Raw genomic sequence first — 21,558 nt, forward strand, 5'->3', positions numbered from 1 at the left:
CACCCTAACCTGCACGTCCCTGGGCCCTACGGGGACAATTTAGCACGGCCAATCCCACCCTAACCTGCACATCCCTGGGCCCTACGGGGACAATTTAGCACGGCCAATCCCACCCTAACCTGCACATCCCTGGGCCCTACGGGGACAATTTAGCACGGCCAATCCCATCCTAACCTGCACATCCCTGGGCACTACGGGGACAATTTAGCACGGCCAATCCCACCCTAACCTGCACATCCCTGGGCCCTACAGGGACAATTTAGCACGGCCAATCCCACCCTAACCTGCACATCCCTGGGCACTACGGGGACAATTTAGCACGGCCAATCCACCCTAACCTGTACATCCCTGGGCACTACGGGGACAATTTAGCACGGCCTATCCCACCCTAACCTGCACATCCCTCAGCACTACGGGGACAATTTAGCACGGCCAATCCCACCCTAACCTGTACATCCCTGGGCACTACGGGGACAATTTAGCACGGCCAATCCACCCTAACCTGCACATCCCTGGGCACTACGGGGACGATTTAGCACGGCCTATCCACCCTAACCTGTACATCCCTGGGCACTGTGGGACAATTTAGCACGGCCAATCCCACCCTAACCTGCACGTCCCTGGGCCCTACGGGGACAATTTAGCACGGCCAATCCCACCCTAACCTGCACATCCCTGGGCACTACGGGGACAATTTAGCACGGCCAATCCACCCTAACCTGCACATCCCTGGGCACTACGGGGACAATTTAGCACGGCCAATCCCACCCTAACCTGCACATCCATGGCAGTGTCCTGGGATGTGATATGCTAACACCCTATTTTCGTTCTCTCTCTCTCTCTCTCTATCTATCTATCTATCTCTTCCCCCCCCTCTCCCACCACTGTCCTGGCTGAATTTCTCCGGAAGTTTCTGCTCTTCGAGTCCAGGACTCCGCGCCTGGCCGTAATTCCCATAATGCTCCCCCATCCCCTTCACGCCGAACCCCACCAATCCTTCATCACCCCACCCCCTGCACCCCAACGCCTCCCCATTTAGCCTTGTGTCGGTCCCCCCCTGGACCTCCCCCCGTTGACTCTCAATGCTTCCACCAATGGGAACGGGCTTTCTCCCTCTTCCCCCTAAGACCGCCTCAGTCAGATCTCCCCCCACACCCCCCCCCCACATTGTGTAACTCTGAGATTTCCCCCCCCCCCAGGGTGCGGCGAACAACTTTGCGAAATCCTCCCAGTGTTTTCAAATTCACTTACTTCCTGCAGGACCTGTTTGTCCGAGTGTGGGGTGACGGTAATTCAGGTTGTAAAAATTAACCACGGTTGGAAAATGAGCGTGCTGATGGATACACGGGGTGGGGGGGTGGGGAGCTGCTGTGGGTGTTGGTGCTGAGATCCAGTTACAACGCTGAATCACAGCGTCAGTGAAGCTTGAAGCTCATTGATCTGTCTCTGAGTGACTCCCTGATTGTCATCGCACCGTGTGGGGGGAGAGAGAGAGAGAGACCCACACAACACACACACATCCACCATGGAACTCTGCGGGATCATCCTCCTCACCCTGGCGACCAGTGTGAGGGCGCAGATCGGTGAGTCACGGAGTTTATAAACAGGCCTTTCGGCCCCTCCTGCCCGTGCCAGCCCTCTGTTCTCTCCCCCCACCTGCCATTTCCCTGCCCTTGGCTTGGAGCTGTGTGTCTATGTCGGACGTATATCCTAAATGCCTTGAAGGTTCCGAAACCCCCTTTAATTCAGTCAGTCCCAGCAGTCCCTGGATTTTGGTCATTCCCCCCCCCCTCCAAACACTGCCCCCACCCCTCCCACTCCTCGGTTACTGCCCCCTTGACAAGGAGGAAAGGATTCTTCCCTCAGGATGTTCGACAACTCCATCAGAAAGCCCCCTGCCGGTTACTGCCCCCTTGACAAGGAGGAAAGGATTCTTCCCTCAGGATGTTCGACAGCTCCATCAGAATCCCCCCCCACCTCAGCTTTTCCAGCTCAAGCCAAACCAACCACGGCCCACCCACTCTCTGTGTCGATGCGCTGAGTGCGAGAGGTCAGCTCGACAACTGGACTCTTGCTGTGTGGTTTGGGAGGGTCATCCCGGAATCGGAATGGTCATCCCGTCTCGGGGCACGGGGGGAATTCCGGGGAAGGTGACTCCAGATTGGATCAGAGCCCGGTTTGCGCTCAACGCGAACAGGGGAGAGTCACAGTTTGTGTGTGTTTGCACGTGCCTGTCAGTGTGCGTGCGGGTGTTAGTGTGTACGGGTGAGTGTGTGTGTGTGCGCACGGGCGAGTGTGTGTGTGTGCGCGCGCGGGCGAGTGTGTGTGTATGTGCATGGGCGAGCGTGTCTGTATGCGCGGGTGTGTGTGTGTGTGCATGCACATGTGTGTCTGCATTTGTGTGCAGGCGAGTGTGTATGTGTGAGTGCATGTGTTTGTATGTGCGGGTGAGTATGTGTGTGCAAGTGTGTCTATGTGTGTGCGCACACGTGAGTGTGTTTGTGTGCGCAGGCGAGTGTGTATGTGTGTGTGCCCACGTGAGTGTGTGCACAGGCGAGTGTGTCTGTGTGTGTGCACACGTGAGTGCGTTTGTTTGTGTGCAAGTGAGTGTGTATGTGTCTGTGCATGTGAGTGTGTTTGTGTGCGGGTGAGTGTGTATGTGTGTGTGCACGTGTGTTTGTGTGTGCGGGCGAGTGTGTATGTGTGTGTGCACACGTGAGTGTGTGCATGGGCGAGTGTGTCTGTGTGTGCGTGAGATGTGTCTGTGTGCGTGGATGCTCCCTGAACTACTGTGCTTTTCCAGCACCACTCTAGTCTTGACCCTGCACAGGTGAGTGTGTCTGTGTGTGCGAGTGTGTATGTTCGTGTGCGAGTGTGTATGTGCACACTTGAGTGTGCGTGGGCGAGTGTGTCTGTGTGTGTGTGTGCGAGAGTGTTTGCATGTGGGTGTGTAAAAGCGAGTGTGCGGGCGTCTGTCGGCATACCAACGGTGTGCCCGAAAGGGCAGCACTCTGAAAGCTAGTGCCTCCAAATAAACCTGTCGGACTATTCCCTGGGTGTCGTGTGATATCTGACCTTGTGCACCCCAGTCCAAGACCTCTGTACCACCGAATTCACCCTGAGCAGGAGTTATTCCCCGAGTTTGTGAATAATTCAGGGCCCCCAGCTGAGAGTTACTGTGTCCCTGTTTTAAAGATTTCTTCTGATCTTGACCGCTGCCTGTTTTTGCCTGTCAGTTTTGTTCCCTTGTCCAGTCTCTCCACGTCCTCTTGCCCTCTGCGGAGGGTAACGTGGACAATGGCCACATTTATGAGCCCCGGCACGTTGCAAGCAAGGGTCAGGTTATGACAGCAAGCTGTCTCCTTGTCTGACGAGAGGTGTGAGAGCCGAAAAGGTGTTGCTGGAAAAGCGCAGCAGGTCAGGCAGCCTCCGAGGAGCAGGAGAGTCGATGTTTCGGGCCATGAGCCCTTCTTCAGGAATGAGGAGAGTGTGCTCGGGCCCGAGAGGTCGATTCTCCTGCTCCTTGGAGGCTGCCTGACCTGCTGCGCTTTTCCAGCAACACCTTTTTCAGGTTCTGTTCGCCGAGCTGGAAGTTTTTGTTGCAAACGTTTCGTCCCCTGGCTAGGAGACATCATCAGTGCTCTGGAGCCTCCTGCGAAGCGCTTCTTTGATGTTTCTTCCGGCATTTATAGTGGTCTGTCCTTGCCGCTTCCGGGTGTCAGTTTCAGCTGTCCGCTGTAGTGGTTGGTATATTGGGTCCAGGTCGATGTGTTTGTTGATGGAGTTTGTGGATGAATGCCATGCCTCTAGGAATTCCCTGGCTGTTCTCTGTCTGGCTTGCCCTATGATAGTAGTGTTGTCCCAGTCGAATTCATGTTGCTTGTTGTCTGAGTGTGTGGCTACTAGGGATAGCTGGTCGTGTCGTTTCGTGGCTAGTTGATGTTCATGTATGCGGATTGTTAGCTGTCTTCCTGTTTGTCCTATATAGTGTTTTGTGCAGTCCTTGCATGGTATTTTGTACACTACATTAGTTTTGCTCATGTTGGGTATCGGGTCCTTCGTTCTAGTGAGTTGTTGTCTGAGAGTGGCTGTTGGTTTGTGTGCCGTTATGAGTCCTAAGGGTCGCAGTAGTCTGGCTGTCAGTTCTGAAACGCTCCTGATATATAGTAGTGTGGCTGGTCCTTTGGGTTGTGGCATGTCCTCGTTATGTGGTCTATCTCTTAGGCATCTGTTGATAAAGTTGCGTGGGTATCCGTTTTTGGCGAATACCTTGTATAGGTGTTCCTCTTCCTCTTTTCGCAGTTCTGGTGTACTGCAGTGTGTTGTGGCCCTTTTGAATAGTGTCCTGATGCAGCTTCGTTTGTGTGTGTTGGGGTGGTTACTTTCATAGTTTAGGACTTGGTCTGTGTGTGTTGCTTTCCTGTGTACCCTTGTGGTGAATTCTCCGTTCGGTGTTCTCTGTACTATCATGTCTAGGAATGAGAAAAACAAACACATCGACCTGGACCCAATATACCAACCACTACAGCGGACAGCTGAAACTGACACCCAGAAGCGGCAAGGACAGACCACTATAAATACCGGAAGAAACATCAAAGAAGCGCTTCGCAGGAGGTTCCCAAGCACTGATGATGTCGCCTAGCCAGGGGATGAAACGTTTGCAACAAAAACTTCCAGCTCGGCGAACAGAACCACAACAACGAGCACCCGAGCTACAAATCTTCGCACAAACTTTGAACATTTTTCAGCTCTGATCTCCAGCATCTGCAGACCTCACTTTCTACTGTGTGAGAGACCAAACATTAGCAAGAGCTCACAGACAGACTTGAAACGAGGACCTCCTCCATCGCCAAGCCCTCACCACTCGACACTTGGAGGAGGAGCGCCTCATCTCCCGCCTTGAGACCCTCCAACCGCTCAGGAGCGATGTGGATTTAAACCAGTTTCCTCATTTCCCCCTGCCCCCCCTCCCCACATTATCCACGGTGGCTCAGTGGTTAGCACTACTGCCTCGTAGCGCCAGACACTCGGGTTCAGGCGATTGTCTGTGTGGAGTTTGCACATTCTCCCCGTCTGTCTGCTTGGGTTTCCTCCGGGTGCTCCGGTTTCCTCCCACAGTCCAGGGATGTGCAGGTTAGGGTGGATTGGCCGTGCTAAATTGTCCCCGTAGAGCCCAGGGATGTGCAGGTTAGGGTGGGATTGGCCGTGCTAAATTATCCCGTAGTGCCCAGGAATGTGCAGGTTAGGGTGGGATTGGCCGTGCTAAATTGTCCCTGTAGTGCCCAGGGATGTACAGGTTAGGGTGGATTGGACGTGCTAAATTGTCCCCGTAGTGCCCAGGGATGTTCAGGTTAGGGTGGGATTGGCCGTGCTAAATTGTCCCCGTAGTGCCCAGGGATGTGCAGGTTTGGGTGGATTGGCCGTGCTAAATTGTCCCCGTAGTGCCCAGGGATGTGCAGGTTGGAGTGGATTGGCGGTGCTAAATTGTCCCCGTAGTGCCCAGGGATGTGCAGGTTAGGGTGGATTGGCCGTGCTAAATTGTCCCCGTAGTGCCCAGGGATGTGCAGGTTGGGGTGGATTGGCCGTGCTAAATTGTCCCCGTCGTGCCCAGGGATGTGCAGGTTAGGGTGGATTGGCCGTGCTAAATTGTCCCCGTAGTGCCCAGGAATGTGCAGGTTAGGGTGGATTGGCCGTGCTAAACTATCCCCGTAGTGTCCAGGGATGTGCAGGTTAGGGTGGATTGGCCGTGCTAAATTGTCCCCGTAGTGCCCAGGGATGTACAGGTTAGGGTGGATTGGCCGTGCTAAATTGTCCCCGTAGTGCCCAGGGATGTGCAGGTTGGAGTGGATTGGCCGTGCTAAATTGTCCCCGTAGTGCCCAGGGATGTGCAGGTTTGAGTGGATTAGCCGTGCTAAATTGTCCCCGTAGTGCCCAGGGATGTGCAGGTTGGAGTGGATTGGCAGTGCTAAATTGTCCCCGTAGTGCCCAGGGATGTGCAGGTTGGGGTGGATTGGCCGCGCTAAATTGTCCCCGTAGTGCCCAGGGGTGTACAGGTTAGGGTGGATTGGCCGTGCTAAATTGTCCCCGTAGTGCCCAGGGGTGTACAGGTTAGGGTGGATTGGCCGTGCTAAATTGTCCCCGTAGTGCCCAGGGATGTGCAGGTTAGGGTGGATTGGCCGTGCTAAATTGTCCCCGTAGTGCCCAGGGATGTGCAGGTTAGGGTGGGATTGGCTGTGCTAAATTGGCCGTGCTAAATTGTCCCCGTAGTGCCCAGGGATGTGCAGGTTAGGGTGGGATTGGCCGTGCTAAATTATCCCCGTAGTGCCCGGGGATGTGCAGGTTAGGGTGGATTGGCCGTGCTAAATTGTCCCCGTAGTGCCCGGGGATGTGCAGGTTAGGGTGGAATTGACCGTGCTAAATTGTCCCATAGTGCCCAGGGATGTGCAGGTTAGGGTAGATTGGCCGTGCTAAATTGTCCCCGTAGTGCCCAGGGATGTGCAGGTTAGGGTGGAATTGACCGTGCTAAATTGTCCCCGTAGTGCCCAGGGATGTACAGGTTAGGGTGGATTGGCCGTGCTAAATTGTCCCCGTAGTGCCCGGGGATGTGCAGGTTAGGGTGGATTGGCCATGCTAAATTGTCCCCGTAGTGCCCAGGGATGTGCAGGTTAGGGTGGGATTGGCCATGCTAAATTGTCCCCGTAGTGCCCAGGGATGTGCAGGTTAGGGTGGGATTGGCCGTGCTAAATTGTCCCCATAGTGCCCAGGGATGTGCAGGTTAGGGTGGAATTGACCGTGCTAAATTGTCCCCGTAGTGCCCAGGGATGTGCAGGTTAGGGTGGGATTGGCCGTGCTAAATTGTCCCCGTAGTGCCCAGGGATGTGCAGGTTAGGGTGGGATTGGCCGTGCTAAATTGTCCCCGTAGTGCCCAGGGATGTGCAGGTTAGGGTGGGATTGGCCGTGCTAAATTGTCCCCGTAGTGCCCAGGGATGTGCAGGTTAGGGTGGGATTGGCCGTGCTAAATTGTCCCCGTAGTGCCCAGGGATGTGCAGGTTAGGGTGGGATTGGCCGTGCTAAATTGTCCCCGTAGTGCCCAGGGATGTGCAGGTTAGGGTGGATTGGCCGTGCTAAATTGTCCCCGTAGTGCCCAGGGATGTGCAGGTTAGGGTGGATTGGCCGTGCTAAATTGTCCCCGTAGTGCCCAGGGATGTGCAGGTTAGGGTGGGATTGGCCGTGCTAAATTGTCCCCGTAGTGCCCAGTGATGTGCAGGTTAGGGTGGGATTGGCCGTGCTAAATTGTCCCCGTAGTGCCCAGGGATGTGCAGGTTAGGGTGGGATTGGCCGTGCTAAATTGTCCCCGTAGTGCCCAGGGATGTGCAGGTTAGGGTGGATTGGCCGTGCTAAATTGTCCCCGTCGTGCCCAGGGATGTGCGGGTTAGGGTGGGATTGGCCGTGCTAAATTGTCCCTGTAGTGCCCAGGGATGTACAGGTTAGGGTGGATTGGCCGTGCTAAATTGTCCCCGTAGTGCCCAGGGATGTACAGGTTAGGGTGGGATTGGCCGTGCTAAATTGTCCCTGTAGTGCCCAGGGATGTACAGGTTAGGGTGGATTGGCCGTGCTAAATTGTCCCCGTAGTGCCCAGGGATGTACAGGTTAGGGTGGGATTGGCCGTGCTAAATTGTCCCCGTCGTGTTAAGTGCATTAATCAGGGGTGTGTGTTGGGGAATGGGTCTGGGTGGATTACTCTCCGGAGGGGTCGGTGTGGACAGGTTGGGCCGAACGGCCTGCTTCCGTACTGCAGGGAATCTAATCAGCCTTCCACCTTGGCACTGCCCTCATGGCCTGTCCCGTCTCCCTTCCCAACTAATCCGCTCCATCCTTCCCTCTGACCTCTCACCCTTCCCCCCCACCTCTTGCACTCTCAGCCACCTTCCCCTCCCCAATTCCACCCCACCCCCCCCTTCCCATTTATCTCCCCACCTCCCGGCCTCATTCCTGATGAAGGGCTAACGCCCGAAACGTCAATCCTCCTGCTCCCCCCTCCCCCCGGTTACTAACTAATGACAACAGAATATCCTTCTTTTGCTTTCTCAAAATTGTTCAACGAGGTGACCTCTTCATCTGCTCCACTCCAGTCTCATCTTTCTGTCTAATCTTGCCCGGGATCCCTCGTCCCCAAGATCATTCCAATCCCTTTGAACTCTCTCCAAGCCTCTAACGTTGACAACAGAAGTAAGGAATCCTTCCTTTTGATCAGAATTCACTGGCACAGAACGCCGTGGGGTTCCAGCTCATTGAGAGTATTTGAGAGGGAGATAGATCGGGTCCTGATTGTCAAGGGTTCCAAGGTGAATAGGGTTGAGAAACGTGTCAGTGGGTTTAATGGGCTGAATGGCCTAATTTCTGCTCCTACGTCTTACGGCCTCATCCTTCCTTCAACGAAATTGTGTCCAAAACAGAGGTGACCACCCAGAGGTGTATAAAATCATGAGGGGGGCACGGATAGGGTAAATAGACAAGGTCTATAGACAAGGACAATATTCCAACAGTGGCCTAACCAATGTCCTGTACAGCCGCAACATGACCTCCCAACTCCTGTACTCAATACTCTGACCAATAAAGGAAAGCGTACCAAACGCTGCCTTCACTATCCTATCTACCTGCGACTCCACTTTCAAGGAGCTATGAACCTGCACTCCAAGGTCTCTGTGTTCAGCAACACTCCCCAGGACCTTACCATTAAGTGGATAAGTCCTGCTAAGATTTGCTTTCCCAAAATGCAGCCCCTCGCGTTTATCTGAATTAAACTCCATCTGTCAGTTTTTCTGGAATACTGGGTCAATTCTTGTCATCTTGCTCCAGGAAGGATATTGTGAAAGGGTTCAGGAATGGCTGTTGAGGGTTTGAGCTACAGGGAGAGGCCAAGGGATATCTGGTCGGCATAGACAGAGGAATCGAGGGGTTATATTCCAGGCCGAGGGGTTTAATCAGGAAGGGGGAATCGAGGGGTTATATTCCAGGCCGAGGGGTTTAATCAGGAAGGGGGAATCGAGGGGTTATATACCAGGCCGAGGGGTTTAATCAGGAAGAGGGAATCGAGGGGTTATATTCCAGGCCGAGGGGTTTAGTCAGGAAGGGGGAATCGAGGGGTTATATCCCAGGTCGAAGGGTTTAATCGGGAATGGGTAGATATGTTGCTGTGATCTGCAAGTGTTGCTCACAAAACACACCTTGTCACTGTCCTCGGGTACACGTGAACGACACGTGTGGGAGTAAGTGCGGATTGCGCAGAGGGATAGCAACACATCCGCGGGGTGAATGTTCGCCCGTGGAACCAGGGCAGGGGATTGGCAGGATGGATAGAGGGGAGGTGAGAGAGAGAGAGAGAGGTCCTCAGCGTGCACTGCCTCTTAGGGGCGTATAAAGTGACAGAGCAATAATTAGCATGTGGGGTAGCCCGGGTCAACGTTTTGGAGATCCGTCCTAGTCCGTGTTACAAACGCCAGTGTGCCATGTTCTCTCCCCCCTCCACCCCCAGACCTGGAGAGTGTCTCGGCCAGCCTGTACTACAGTTACACGCGGGACTCCAAACGTAACGTGGACATCTTCAACGTCAACTCCGTCCCCTTCCTGTTCTTTGACTTCAACACGCGGCTCTTCGTCGTGAACGGGCGGGTGACGGACGGGCTAAAGGAACTCGGGCGGGACGAAGTGACCTTTTACACGGAGCGGGCCCGCGATTTCTCAGCTCGGCTGCAGGTCGTCACCGAGGAAATGATAAACCTGACAAACGGCACGCCCATCGCGAGCAGTGAGTCTCGCTGTTAACGCACGAGGCGCGGCAGAGGGACTGAGCGATTGGGAGGGTGAGTCGGGTGGGGTCCGTACCCATCGGAGCTGAGGACAACTAGAAACAGACAAGGGGGAGTTGACGGGGGGTGAGGTGAGGAGAGGTAGTCTCCCCCCACCCACCCACCACCCGCCACGTCGTGTGGGAGAATCTCAGACCCAGAGGGTCACCATCTCGGAGTAGGGTCTCCCTCACAGAGAGGGGGAGGAATTTCCCCACTCTCCCATGGGAGGGAATCTGTGGGATTCCTTACCTCAGAGCACTGTCCAGGTCGCTCGAGGGTCAGACGTTTAATCAGGAAGGGGGAATCGAGGGGTTATATTCCAGGCCGAGGGGTTTAATCAGGAAGGGGGAATCGAGGGGTTATATTCCAGGCCGAGGGGTTTAATCAGGAAGGGGGAATCGAGGGGTTATATTCCAGGCCGAGTGGTTTAAACAGGAAGGGGGAATCGAGGGGTTATATTCCAGGCCGAGGGGTTTAATCAGGAAGGGGGAATCGAGGGGTTATATTCCAGGCCGAGGGGTTTAATCAGGAAGGGGGAATCGAATAGTTATAGTCAAGGCTGAGGGGTTTAAACAGGAAGGGGGAATCGAGGGGTTATATTCCAGGCCGAGGGGTTTAATCGGGAAGGGGGAATCGAGGGGTTATATTCCAGGCCGAGGGGTTTAATCGGGAAGGGGGAATCGAGGGGTTATATTCCAGGCCGAGGGGTTTAATCGGGAAGGGGAATCGAGGGGTTATATTCCAGGCCGAGGGGTTTAATCGGGAAGGGGGAATCGAGGGGTTATATTCCAGGCCGAGGGGTTTAATCGGGAAGGGGGAATCGAGGGGTTATATTCCAGGCCGAGGGGTTTAATCGGGAAGGGGGAATCGAGGGGTTATATTCCAGGCCGAGGGGTTTAATCGGGAAGGGGGAATCGAGGGGTTATATTCCAGGCCGAGGGGTTTAGTCGGGAAGGGGGAATCGAGGGGTTATATTCCAGGCCGAGGGGTTTAGTCGGGAAGGGGGAATCGAGGGGTTATATTCCAGGCCGAGGGGTTTAGTCGGGAAGGGGGAATCGAGGGGTTATATTCCAGGCCGAGGGGTTTAGTCAGGAAGGGGGAATCGAGGAGTTATATTCCAGGCCGAGGGGTTTAATCAGGAAGGGGGAATCCAGGGGTTATATTCCAGGCTGGGGGGTTTAGTCAGGAAGGGGGAATCGAGGGGGGAGTGGTAAGCGTTGATGACGATCTGTCCAGTCACGATCTTACTGAACAGAGTGTGTTGACCCGATGGGCGGAATGGCCTCCTGTGATCTCAAACTGTGAATTGTGGCCCTTTTCCCAGAAGGTAGGTCGCTGTGAGATTGGGTGAATGAACCAAACCTTGCGCACACGGGTGAGAGCGCACTTTGGCGGTCATTCCCCACCTTTTATCCGTTTCTTAAAGAGCCTGGTAACCTCTGACCAGCCTTTGCCTGTCTGGCGTGGTCAGCCCGGAACACGTCTACACCCTCGGGCAACTATCTGTGTGGTGTTTGCACATTCTCTCCCTGTGTCTGCATGGGTTTCCTCCGGGTGCTCCGGTTTCATCCCACAGTCCATAGATGTGCAGGTTAGGGTGGGATTGGCCGTGCTAAATTGTCCCTGTAGTGCCCAGGGATGTGCAGGTTAGGGTGGATTGGCCATGCTAAATTGTCCCCCGTAGTGCCCAGGGATGTGCAGGTTAGGGTGGATCGGCCGTGCTAAATTGTCCCTGTAGTGTCCAGGGATGTGCAGGTTAGGGTGGGATTGGCCGTGCTAAATTGTCCCCGTAGTGCCCAGGGATGTGCAGGTTAGGGTGGGATTGGCCGTGCTAAATTGTCCCTGTAGTGCCCAGGGATGTGCAGGTTAGGGTGGATTGGCCGTGCTAAATTGTCCCTGTAGTGCCCAGGGATGTGCAGGTTAGGGTGGGATTGGCCGTGCTAAATTGTCCCTGTAGTGCCCAGGGATGTGCAGGTTAGGGTGGGATTGGCCGTGCTAAATTGTCCCTGTAGTGCCCAGGGATGTGCAGGTTAGGGTGGATTGGCCGTGCTAAATTGTCCCCGTAGTGCCCAGGGATGTGCAGGTTAGGGTGGATCGGCCGTGCTAAATTGTCCCCGTAGTGCCCAGGGATGTGCAGGTTAGGGTGGATCGGCCGTGCTAAATTGTCCCGTAGTGCCCAGGGATGTGCAGGTTAGGGTGGATCGGCCGTGCTAAATTGTCCCCGTAGTGCCCAGGGATGTGCAGGTTAGGGTGGATTGGCCGTGCTAAATTGTCCCTGTAGTGTCCAGGGATGTGCAGGTTAGGGTGGGATTGGCCGTGCTAAATTGTCCCTGTAGTGTCCAGGGATGTGCAGGTTAGGGTGGGATTGGCCGTGCTAAATTGTCCCCGTAGTGCCCAGGGAGGGGTGGGTTACTCTTCGGAGGGTCGGTGTGGGCGTGTTGGGCCGAAGGGCCTGTTTTCACACAGTAGAGAATCTTCACACTCATGGTCCTCCCCCAGAGAAACCCGTCCTGCACGTCTACACCAAGGGAAACCGCAGCCCGGGACAGGCAGACATCCTGTACTGTTACGCCGAGAAATTCTACCCCTTCGAGATTGAGGTCAGCTTCCTGATCAACGGGAGGCCGTTTGTGGGTCAGGTCAACTCATCGCAGTTGGTGGTGGAACCAGACTGGACATTTAACATCCTGAAGTATATCCGAATGGAGCGGCGCCATGGGGACACTTACAGCTGCCGGGTGAATCACATCAGTCTCCCGCAGCCTCTGACTGAATCTCTGGGTAAGTTAGACCCGGGGGGTTAGCACGGGCTGCCCTGATCCCGAACATGCAGAGGGTTTACTGGGGCCCTGTCACATCCCCACAATGGGGACCCCCGTCCCTGTAAATACTGACACACTCCCCCCTCCCTGGGACCCCCCTCCTGTAAATACTGACACACTCCCCCCTCCCTGGGACCCCCCCTCCTGTAAATACTGACCCACTCCCCCCTCCCTGGGACCCCCCCTGTAAATACTGACACACTCCCCCCTCCCTGGAACACCCCCTGTAAATACTGACCCACTCCCTCCTCCCTGGGACCCCCCCCTCCTATAAATACTGACCCACTGCCCCCTCCCTGGGACCCCTCCTGTAAATACTGACACACTCCCCCCCCCCCCCCCCACTCCCGGGACCCCCCCTGTAAATACTGAGACACTCCTCCCTCCCTGGGACCCCCCTGTAAATACTGACACACTCCCCCCTCCCTGGGACCCCCTCCTGTAAATACTGACCCACTCCCCCCTCCCTGGGACCCCCTCCTGTAAATACTGACCCACTCCCCCTTCCCTGGGACCCCCCTGTAAATACTGACCCACTCCCCCCTCCCTGGGACACCCCCCCTGTAAATACTGACCCACTCCCCCTTCCCTGGGACCCCCCTGTAAATACTGACCCACTCCACCCCTCCCTGGGACCCCCCCCTGTAAATACTGACCCACTCCCTCCTCCCTGGGACCCCCCCCCGTAAATACTGACCCACTCCCCCTCCCTGGGACCCCCCCCTGTAAATAGTGACCCACTCCCCCCTCCCTGGAACACCCCCTGTAAATACTGACCCACTCCCCCCTCCCTGGGACCCCCCCCCGTAAATACTGACCCACCCCCCCCTCCCTGGGACACCCCCCCTGTAAATACTGACCCACTCCCCCTTCCCTGGGACCCCCCTGTAAATACTGACCCACTCCACCCCTCCCTGGGACCCCCCCTGTAAATACTGACCCACTCCCTCCTCCCTGGGACCCCCCCCCCGTAAATACTGACCCACTCCCCCCTCCCTGGGACCCCCCCCTGTAAATAGTGACCCACTCCCCCCTCCCTGGAACACCCCCTGTAAATACTGACCCACTCCCCCCTCCCTGGGACCCCCCCCCGTAAATACTGACCCACTCCCCCCTCCCTGGGACCCCCCCCCTGTAAATACTGGTCACACAGCATCAGGCCACTGTCTGCCCCTTTACACAGATCCCCCTCCTAGACAGCTTCACACCGGGACTATTGTCTGTGCTGTCGGTGTCATCGTGGGAGCTGTCGGATTTGTGATCGGTCTCTCCCTGGTTGTGAAGATCCGCGCTCGGTGAGTATCTGTTGTTTCCCCCCATTCCCCCCTTTTCCAAACCCTTTCTGTCTGAGTCCCCCAGAACGCTCACTGCCATTTCCCTTTTTACAGACAGGGTCAGACCTCCCCAAGGCAGTCCGGGAAGGAATAACTCTGTGTCCGAGACTGGAAGGAGCCCTGAGAAAGGTCAGTGAGGTTCAATCCCCTGGGAATGGGTTAATTCACACTGAGGTTAAACTCTCTCCCTCTCTCTCACGCACACACACACACACCCACTCACTCCCTCCCTCTCTCTCCCTCTCTCAGACATACACACTCTCTCTGATGTACGCACAGACATATACACACTCTCTGATGTACGCACAGACACACACACATACTCTGATGTACACACAGACACACACACACACTCTGAAGTGAGCACAGACACACACACACTCTCTGATGTACGCACAGACACACACACACTCTGATGTACACACAGACACACACACACTCTCTGATGTACACACAGACACAAATACACACTCTCTGATGTACACACAGACACAAATACACACTCTCTGATGTACGCACAGACACACACACACTCTCTGAAGTACACACAGACACGCACACACTCTCTGAAGTACACACAGACACACACACACTCTCTGATGTACGCACAGACACACACACACACACTCTCTGAAGTACACACAGACACGCACACACTCTCTGAAGTACACACAGACACACACACACACTCTCTGAAGTACACACAGACACGCACACACTCTCTGATGTACGCACAGACACACACACACGCACACACTCTCTGAAGTACACACAGACACGCACACACTCTCTGATGTACGCACAGACACGCACACACTCTCTGATGTACGCACAGACACACACTCTCTGATGTACACATAGACACACACACACTCTCTGATGTACGCACAGACACACACACACACTCTCTGAAGTACACACAGACACACACACACTCTCTGATGTACGCACAGACACACACACTCTCTGTACACACAGACACACACTCTCTGAAGTACACACAGACACGCACACTCTCTGATGTACACATAGACACACACACTCTCTGATGTACGCACAGACACACACACACTCTCTGATGTACGCACAGACACACACACACTCTCTGAAGTACACACAGACACACACACACTCTCTGAAGAACACACAGACACGCACACACTCTCTGATGTACGCACAGACACACACACACACACACTCTCTGAAGTACACACAGACACGCACACACTCTCTGAAGTACACACAGACACATACACACTCTCTGAAGTACACACAGACACGCACACACTCTCTGATGTACGCACAGACACACACACACACACTCTCTGAAGTACACACAGACACGCACACACTCTCTGATGTACGCACAGACACACACACACACTCTCTGAAGTACACACAGACACACACACGCACACACTCTCTGAAGTACACACAGACACACACACACTCTCTGATGTACGCACAGACACACACACTCTCTGTACACACAGACACACAGACACACACTCTCTGATGTACGCACAGACACACACACTCTCTGATGTACACATAGACACACACACACTCTCTGAAGTACACACAGACACACACACACACGCACACACTCTCTGATGTACGCACAGACACACACACTCTCTGATGTACACACAGACACACACACACTCTCTGAGGTACACACAGACACACACACACTCTCTGAAGTACACACAGACACACACACACACTCTCTGTGCACACAGACACACACACACTCTCTGTACACACAGACACACACACACACTCTCTGAAGTACACACAGACACACACACACTCTCTGATGTACGCACAGACACACACACTCTCTGTACACACAGACACACAGACACACACTCTCTGATGTACGCACAGACACACACACTCTCTGATGTACACATAGACACACACACACTCTCTGAAGTACACACAGACACACACACACACGCACACACTCTCTGATGTACGCACAGACACACACACTCTCTGATGTACACACACACACGCACACACTCTGATGTACGCACAGACACACACACTCTCTGATGTACACACAGACACACACACACTCTCTGAGGTACACACAGACACACACACACACTCTCTGAAGTACACACAGACACACACACACACACTCTCTGTGCACACAGACACACACACTCTCTGTACACACAGACACACACACACACGCTCTGAAGTACACACAGACACACACACACACTCTCTGAAGTACACACACACACACTCTCTGAAGTACACACACACACTCTCTGAAGTACACACAGACACACACACACTCTCTGAAGTACACACACACTCTTTCTGATGTGTACACACACACACAGACACACACACACTCTCTGAAGTACACACAGACACACAGACACACACTCTCTCTGAAGTACACACAGACATATCTGAGTCTTTGGGGTAACTTGCAGATATATTCTATCTTGTTCCAAAAGCTGACAATCGCGGGCAGTCCGTCCATGTGCCAGTTTCTAAATTCCTGCATTGGGAAGAGAACCGGTCTGACTCGAGATTGGAATCTAGCCAGACTCTAACCTCACACCTTGCATGTGTATTCTCAGCTGAGATGGCCCTTTTTATAAAGCCTTAAATTATCTCAAGAATGTGACTTCTAAGTTCTGGGATTTAATGAACCGAAACCTGTAACCCGTTCTAAAAGATGAAAGACCGAACAGGAATCTAGGTGTGTTCAATATATCACAGGATTCATAGCAAAAGGGCATAAAACTGATATATCCAACAGGGGGAGACAGAGAGACAGAGGGAGACAGGAGGAGACAGAGAGACAAGGGGAGAGGGGGAGAGACAGGGGGAGACAGGGAGAGACGGGAGAGACAGAGAGAGACAGAGAGACAGAGAGACGGGGGAGACAGGGGGAGAAAGGGAGACAGGGACAGACAGGGGGAGACAGTGAGACAGGGGGGACGACAGAGATACAGGGAGAGACAGAGAGACGGGGGGAGACAGGGAGGCAGAGAGACAGGGAGACACAGGGGGAGACAGGGGCAGACAGGGGGCGACAGAGATATGGGGAGAGACAGAGAGACGGGGGGAGACAGAGAGACGGGGGGAGACAGGGAGACAGAGATGGGGAGACAGGGAGATGGGGGAGACAGAGACACAGAGAGATAGGGGGAGATGGGGAGACAGGGGGAGACAGAGAGACGGGGGAGACAGGGAGACAGAGATGGGGGAGACAGAGATGGGGAGACAGGGAGATGGGGGAGACAGAGACACAGAGAGATAGGGGGAGACAGGGAGACAGAGATGGGGGAGACAGGGAGACAGAGGGAGACAGAGATGGGGAGACATGGAGACAGAGAGACAGAGACACAGAGAGATAGAGGGAGATGGGGAGACGGGGGAGACAGGGGAGACAGAGATGGGGGAGACAGGGGAGACAGAGATGGGGAGACAGAGAGACAGAGACACAGAGATATGGGGAGACAGGGGGAGACAGAAAGACGGGGAAGACAGAGAGACGGGGGGAGACAGGGAGACAGATGGGGGAGACGGGGGGAGACAGAGGGAGACAGAGATGGGGAGACATGGAGACAGGGAGATGGGGGAGACAGAGAGACAGAGACACAGAGAGACAGGGGGAGATGGGGAGACAGGGGGAGACAGAGAAAGAGAGAGACATAGACCAGAGAGACAGAGAGAGAAAGTGACAGAAAGACAGAGAGAGAGAGAGAGAGAGGCCGAGACAGAGAGAGACAGATTAGAGTAGCCTTTTATTTCTCATTTCCACGATGTATATCTGATGCAGTGAAATGGAGACAGTGTTCCTGCACAAACTGTACACCAGCGCACACCACAAAGTGAACATGGAATTCAAACCGCGCGCTGGAACAGAGGAATGCTGGGTAATAGACAAGGTCCCAGCAGCGATCTGGAACCATGGAGAGAGACGTTCAGATGGGAAAGGGTCCGCTCACACTGTTCAGGGGGGTGGGGGGAGGTGGGGGGGGTAACTGTCGCACAGTGTGGGTGTGACAGACTGCGCGCTCAGAGGGCAGAGGGAGGGGGTACGTGGGGGTCGATGGGGTGCCGGCGTGCGGTGTCAATGTCTGCCCCGGAGGGGGCAGCGGGAGAGAGAGTCCTCTCAGCTGCCCCCCCCACCCCCCCCACCGGGGGGGGTGCGAACCCCGAACCAGGCAACGACACAAGAGTGAGGGCTGCAGATGCTGGAGATCAGAGCGGAAAATGTGGTGCTGGAAAAGCGCAGCAGGTCAGGCAGCATCCAAGGAGCAAGAGATTCGATGTTTCGGGCATGAGCCCTTCATCAGGGATTCCACCTGTCTCCCCCTGTCTCCCCCTGTCTCCCCCTGTCTCCCCCTGTCTCCCCCTGTCTCCCCCTGTCTCCCCCTGTCCCCCCCTGTCCCCCCCTGTCTCCCCCTGTCCCCCCCTGTCACTCCCTGTCACTCCCTGTCTCCCCCTGTCTCTCCCTGTCTCTCTGTCTCCCCCCGTCTCTCTGTCTCCCCCCGTCTCTCTGTCTCCCCCGTCTCTCTGTCTCCCCCTGTCTCCCCGTCTCCTCTTGTCTCCCCGTCTCTCTGTCTCCCCCTGTCTCTCTGTCTCCCCCTGTCTCTCTGTCTCCCCCTGTCTCCCCTTGACTCCCCCTGTCTCTCTGTCTCCCCCTGTTTCTCTGTCTCCCCCTGTCTCTCTGTCTCCCCCTGTCTCCCCTTGTCTCCCCCGTCTCTCTGTCTCTCCCAGTCTCTCTGTCTCCCCCTGTCTCCCCTGTCTCCCCTTGTCTCCCCCTGTCTCTCTGTCTCTCCCAGTCTCTCTGTCTCTCCCTGTCTCCCCTTGTCTCCCTCTGTCTCTCTGTCTCCCCCTGTCTCCCCTTGTCTCCCCCGTCTCTCTGTCTCTCCCAGTCTCTCTGTCTCCCCCTGTCTCCCCTTGTCTCCCCTTGTCTCCCCCTGTCTCTCTGTCTCTCCCAGTCTCTCTGTCTCCCCCATCTCCCTGTCTCCATGTCTCCCCGTCTCTGTCTCCCCCTGTCTCCCCCGTCTCTCTGTCTCCCCCTGTCTCCGCGGAGATGGGGAGGGGGGGAACCGTCCAGTAGAGGGTGGTTTCACTCTGTGCCCTCAGCCACATGGGAATGTCAGGGTCGGTGGTTCTGTTCCCAGTCCTAAATTCCCAGACCCAGGCCCGGACAGACTCCACCTTCCAGTCCGGCGCTGGGGAACAGGAGGGAACCCTGTCCCTGTCCTGGATGGAGATGGCGTAGAGGGAGCTTTACTCTGTATCTAACCCCGTGCTGTCCCTGTCCTGGATGGAGATGGCGTAGAGGGAGCTTTACTCTGTATCTAACCCTGTGCTGTCCCTCTCCCTGGGAGTGTGTGATGGGGGACAGTGTAGAGGGAGCTTTACTCTGTAGCTAACCCCGTGCTGTCCCTGCCCTGGGAGTGTTTGATGGGGGGACAGTGCAGAGGGAGCTTTACTCTGTATCTAACCCCGTGCTGTCCCTGTCCCTGGGAGTGTGAGATTGGGGACAGTGTAGAGGGAGCTTTACTCTGTATCTAACCCCATGCTGTCCCTGTCTTGGATGGAGATAGTGTAGAGGAAGCTTTACTCTGTATCTAACCCCGTTCTGTCCCTGTCCTAGATGGAGATGGCGTAGAGGGAGCTTTACTCTGTATCTAACCCCGTGCTGTCCCTCTCCCTGGAAGTGTGTGATGGGGGACAGTGTAGAGGGAGCTTTACTCTGTATTTAACCCCGTACTACCCCTGTCCCTGGCAGTGTTTGATGTGAGGACAGTGTAGAGGGAGCTTTACTCTGTATTTAACCCCGTACTACCCCTGTCCCTGGGAGTGTTTGATGGGGGACAGTGTAGAGAGAGCTTTACTCTGTATCTAACTCCGTGCTGTCCCTGTCCCTGGGAGTGTTTGATGGGGGACAGTGTAGAGGGAGCTTTACTCTGTATTTAACCCCGTACTACCCCTGTCCCTGGGAGTGTTTGATGGGGGACAGTGTAGAGAGAGCTTTACTCTGTATCTAACTCCGTGCTGTCCCTGTCCCTGGGAGTGTTTGATGGGGGACAGTGTAGAGGGAGCTTTACTCTGTATTTAACCCCGTACTACCCCTGTCCCTGGGAGTGTTTGATGGGGGACAGTGTAGAGAGAGCTTTACTCTGTATCTAACTCCGTGCTGTCCCTGTCCCTGGGAGTGTTTGATGGGGGACAGTGTAGAGAGAGCTTTACTCTGTATCTAACCCCGTGCTGTCCCTGTCCCTAGGAGTGTTTGATGGGGGGACAGTGCAGAGGGAGCTTTACTCTGTATCTAACCCCATGCTGTCCCTGGGAGTGTTTGATGGTGGGGGGACAGTGTAGAGGGAGCCTTACTCTGTAGAAAAGCCTGGGTAATGTTCAGTTCTAGAGCAGCAATGACACGGATCGGTTCACTTGACCGTAACTACAGTTTGATGGTGAGAGTATTCTCCAAAATGACACCTTTCCCATCCATGTTCACTGTAGATCTGTCCACGTTGGGAGGAGAGAGAGCGACTGATGGCATCAGGAGGATGGTTCGGCTTAGTCCCGTTTAACAGAGTGGAGAATCTACCATTAACCAACGATGGTTCAGGGCCTGTTGTTAGGCAACAGCATACCTCAGCATAAAGCCAAAGGGGAAATCGATTGTAGATCTCATAGAACTGATTAGTAAACGGTATTTGAAGTTTGCTTATAGTTCCTTGGTCATTATAAACTGTCTGATGTGAACGTTCTGGGATACTCACTTGGCACGATAATAAACTCTCATTCTCTGTCCCCTCATTTGGCTCCTATCCTGTCACACACACCCCCAGGGTAAATGTGGTCACACATCAGATACTTATTACCAACATCACCCAGAGAGAGAGACAGAGAGAGAGTGAATGAGTGAGTGAGAGAATAGAGAGAGACAGGGAATGAGAGACAGACAGAGAGAGAGTGTGTGTGAATGAGTGTGAGAGTACAGAGAGATAGAGAGACAGGGAAAGAGAGAGAGAAAGTGTGAGAGAGAGAGACAGGAGGAGAGAGAGAGAGAGACAGAGAGAGCCAAAATACATTCACAGAAACCCGCCAGTGTAGAAACAGGCCCTTCGGCCCAGCAGGTCCATACCGACCCTCCATAGAGTCACCCACTCAGACCCATTCACCTACCCTATTATCCTACATTTACCCCTGACTAATCCACCCTAACCTGCACATCCCTGGGCACTACGGGGACAATTTAGCATGGCCAATCCCACCCTAACCTGCACATCCCTGGGCACTACGGGGACAATTTAGCACGGCCAATCCACCCTAACCTGCACATCCCTGGGCACTACGGGGACAATTTAGCACGGCCAATCCCACCCTAACCTGCACATCCCTGGGCACTACGGGACAATTTAGCACGGCCAATCCCACCCTAACCTGCACATCCCTGGGCACTACGGGGACAATTTAGCACGGCCAATCCCACCCTAACCTGCACATCCCTGGGCACTACGGGGACAATTTAGCACGGCCAATCCCACCCTA

The 21,558-nt window shown here is 54.7% G+C and overlaps 1 protein-coding gene across 1 annotated transcript; it reads left to right on the forward strand.

Moving 5' to 3' along the window:
* The first annotated feature begins 1,388 nt into the window (after window positions 1-1,388).
* LOC132809041 (class II histocompatibility antigen, B-L beta chain-like) lies at window positions 1,389-20,729 on the forward strand. The gene is made up of 6 exons (XM_060822415.1): window positions 1,389-1,583; window positions 9,536-9,808; window positions 12,351-12,632; window positions 13,857-13,968; window positions 14,062-14,136; window positions 20,524-20,729. The coding sequence occupies exons 1-5, from the start codon at window positions 1,526-1,528 to the stop codon at window positions 14,099-14,101; spliced, it is 765 nt and encodes a 254-aa protein (XP_060678398.1). The 5' UTR covers window positions 1,389-1,525; the 3' UTR covers window positions 14,102-14,136; window positions 20,524-20,729.
* The last annotated feature ends 829 nt before the right edge of the window (window positions 20,730-21,558 follow it).

This window comes from Hemiscyllium ocellatum, unplaced genomic scaffold (assembly GCF_020745735.1).
Source record: "Hemiscyllium ocellatum isolate sHemOce1 unplaced genomic scaffold, sHemOce1.pat.X.cur. R, whole genome shotgun sequence".
Taxonomy (NCBI): Eukaryota; Metazoa; Chordata; class Chondrichthyes; order Orectolobiformes; family Hemiscylliidae; genus Hemiscyllium; species Hemiscyllium ocellatum.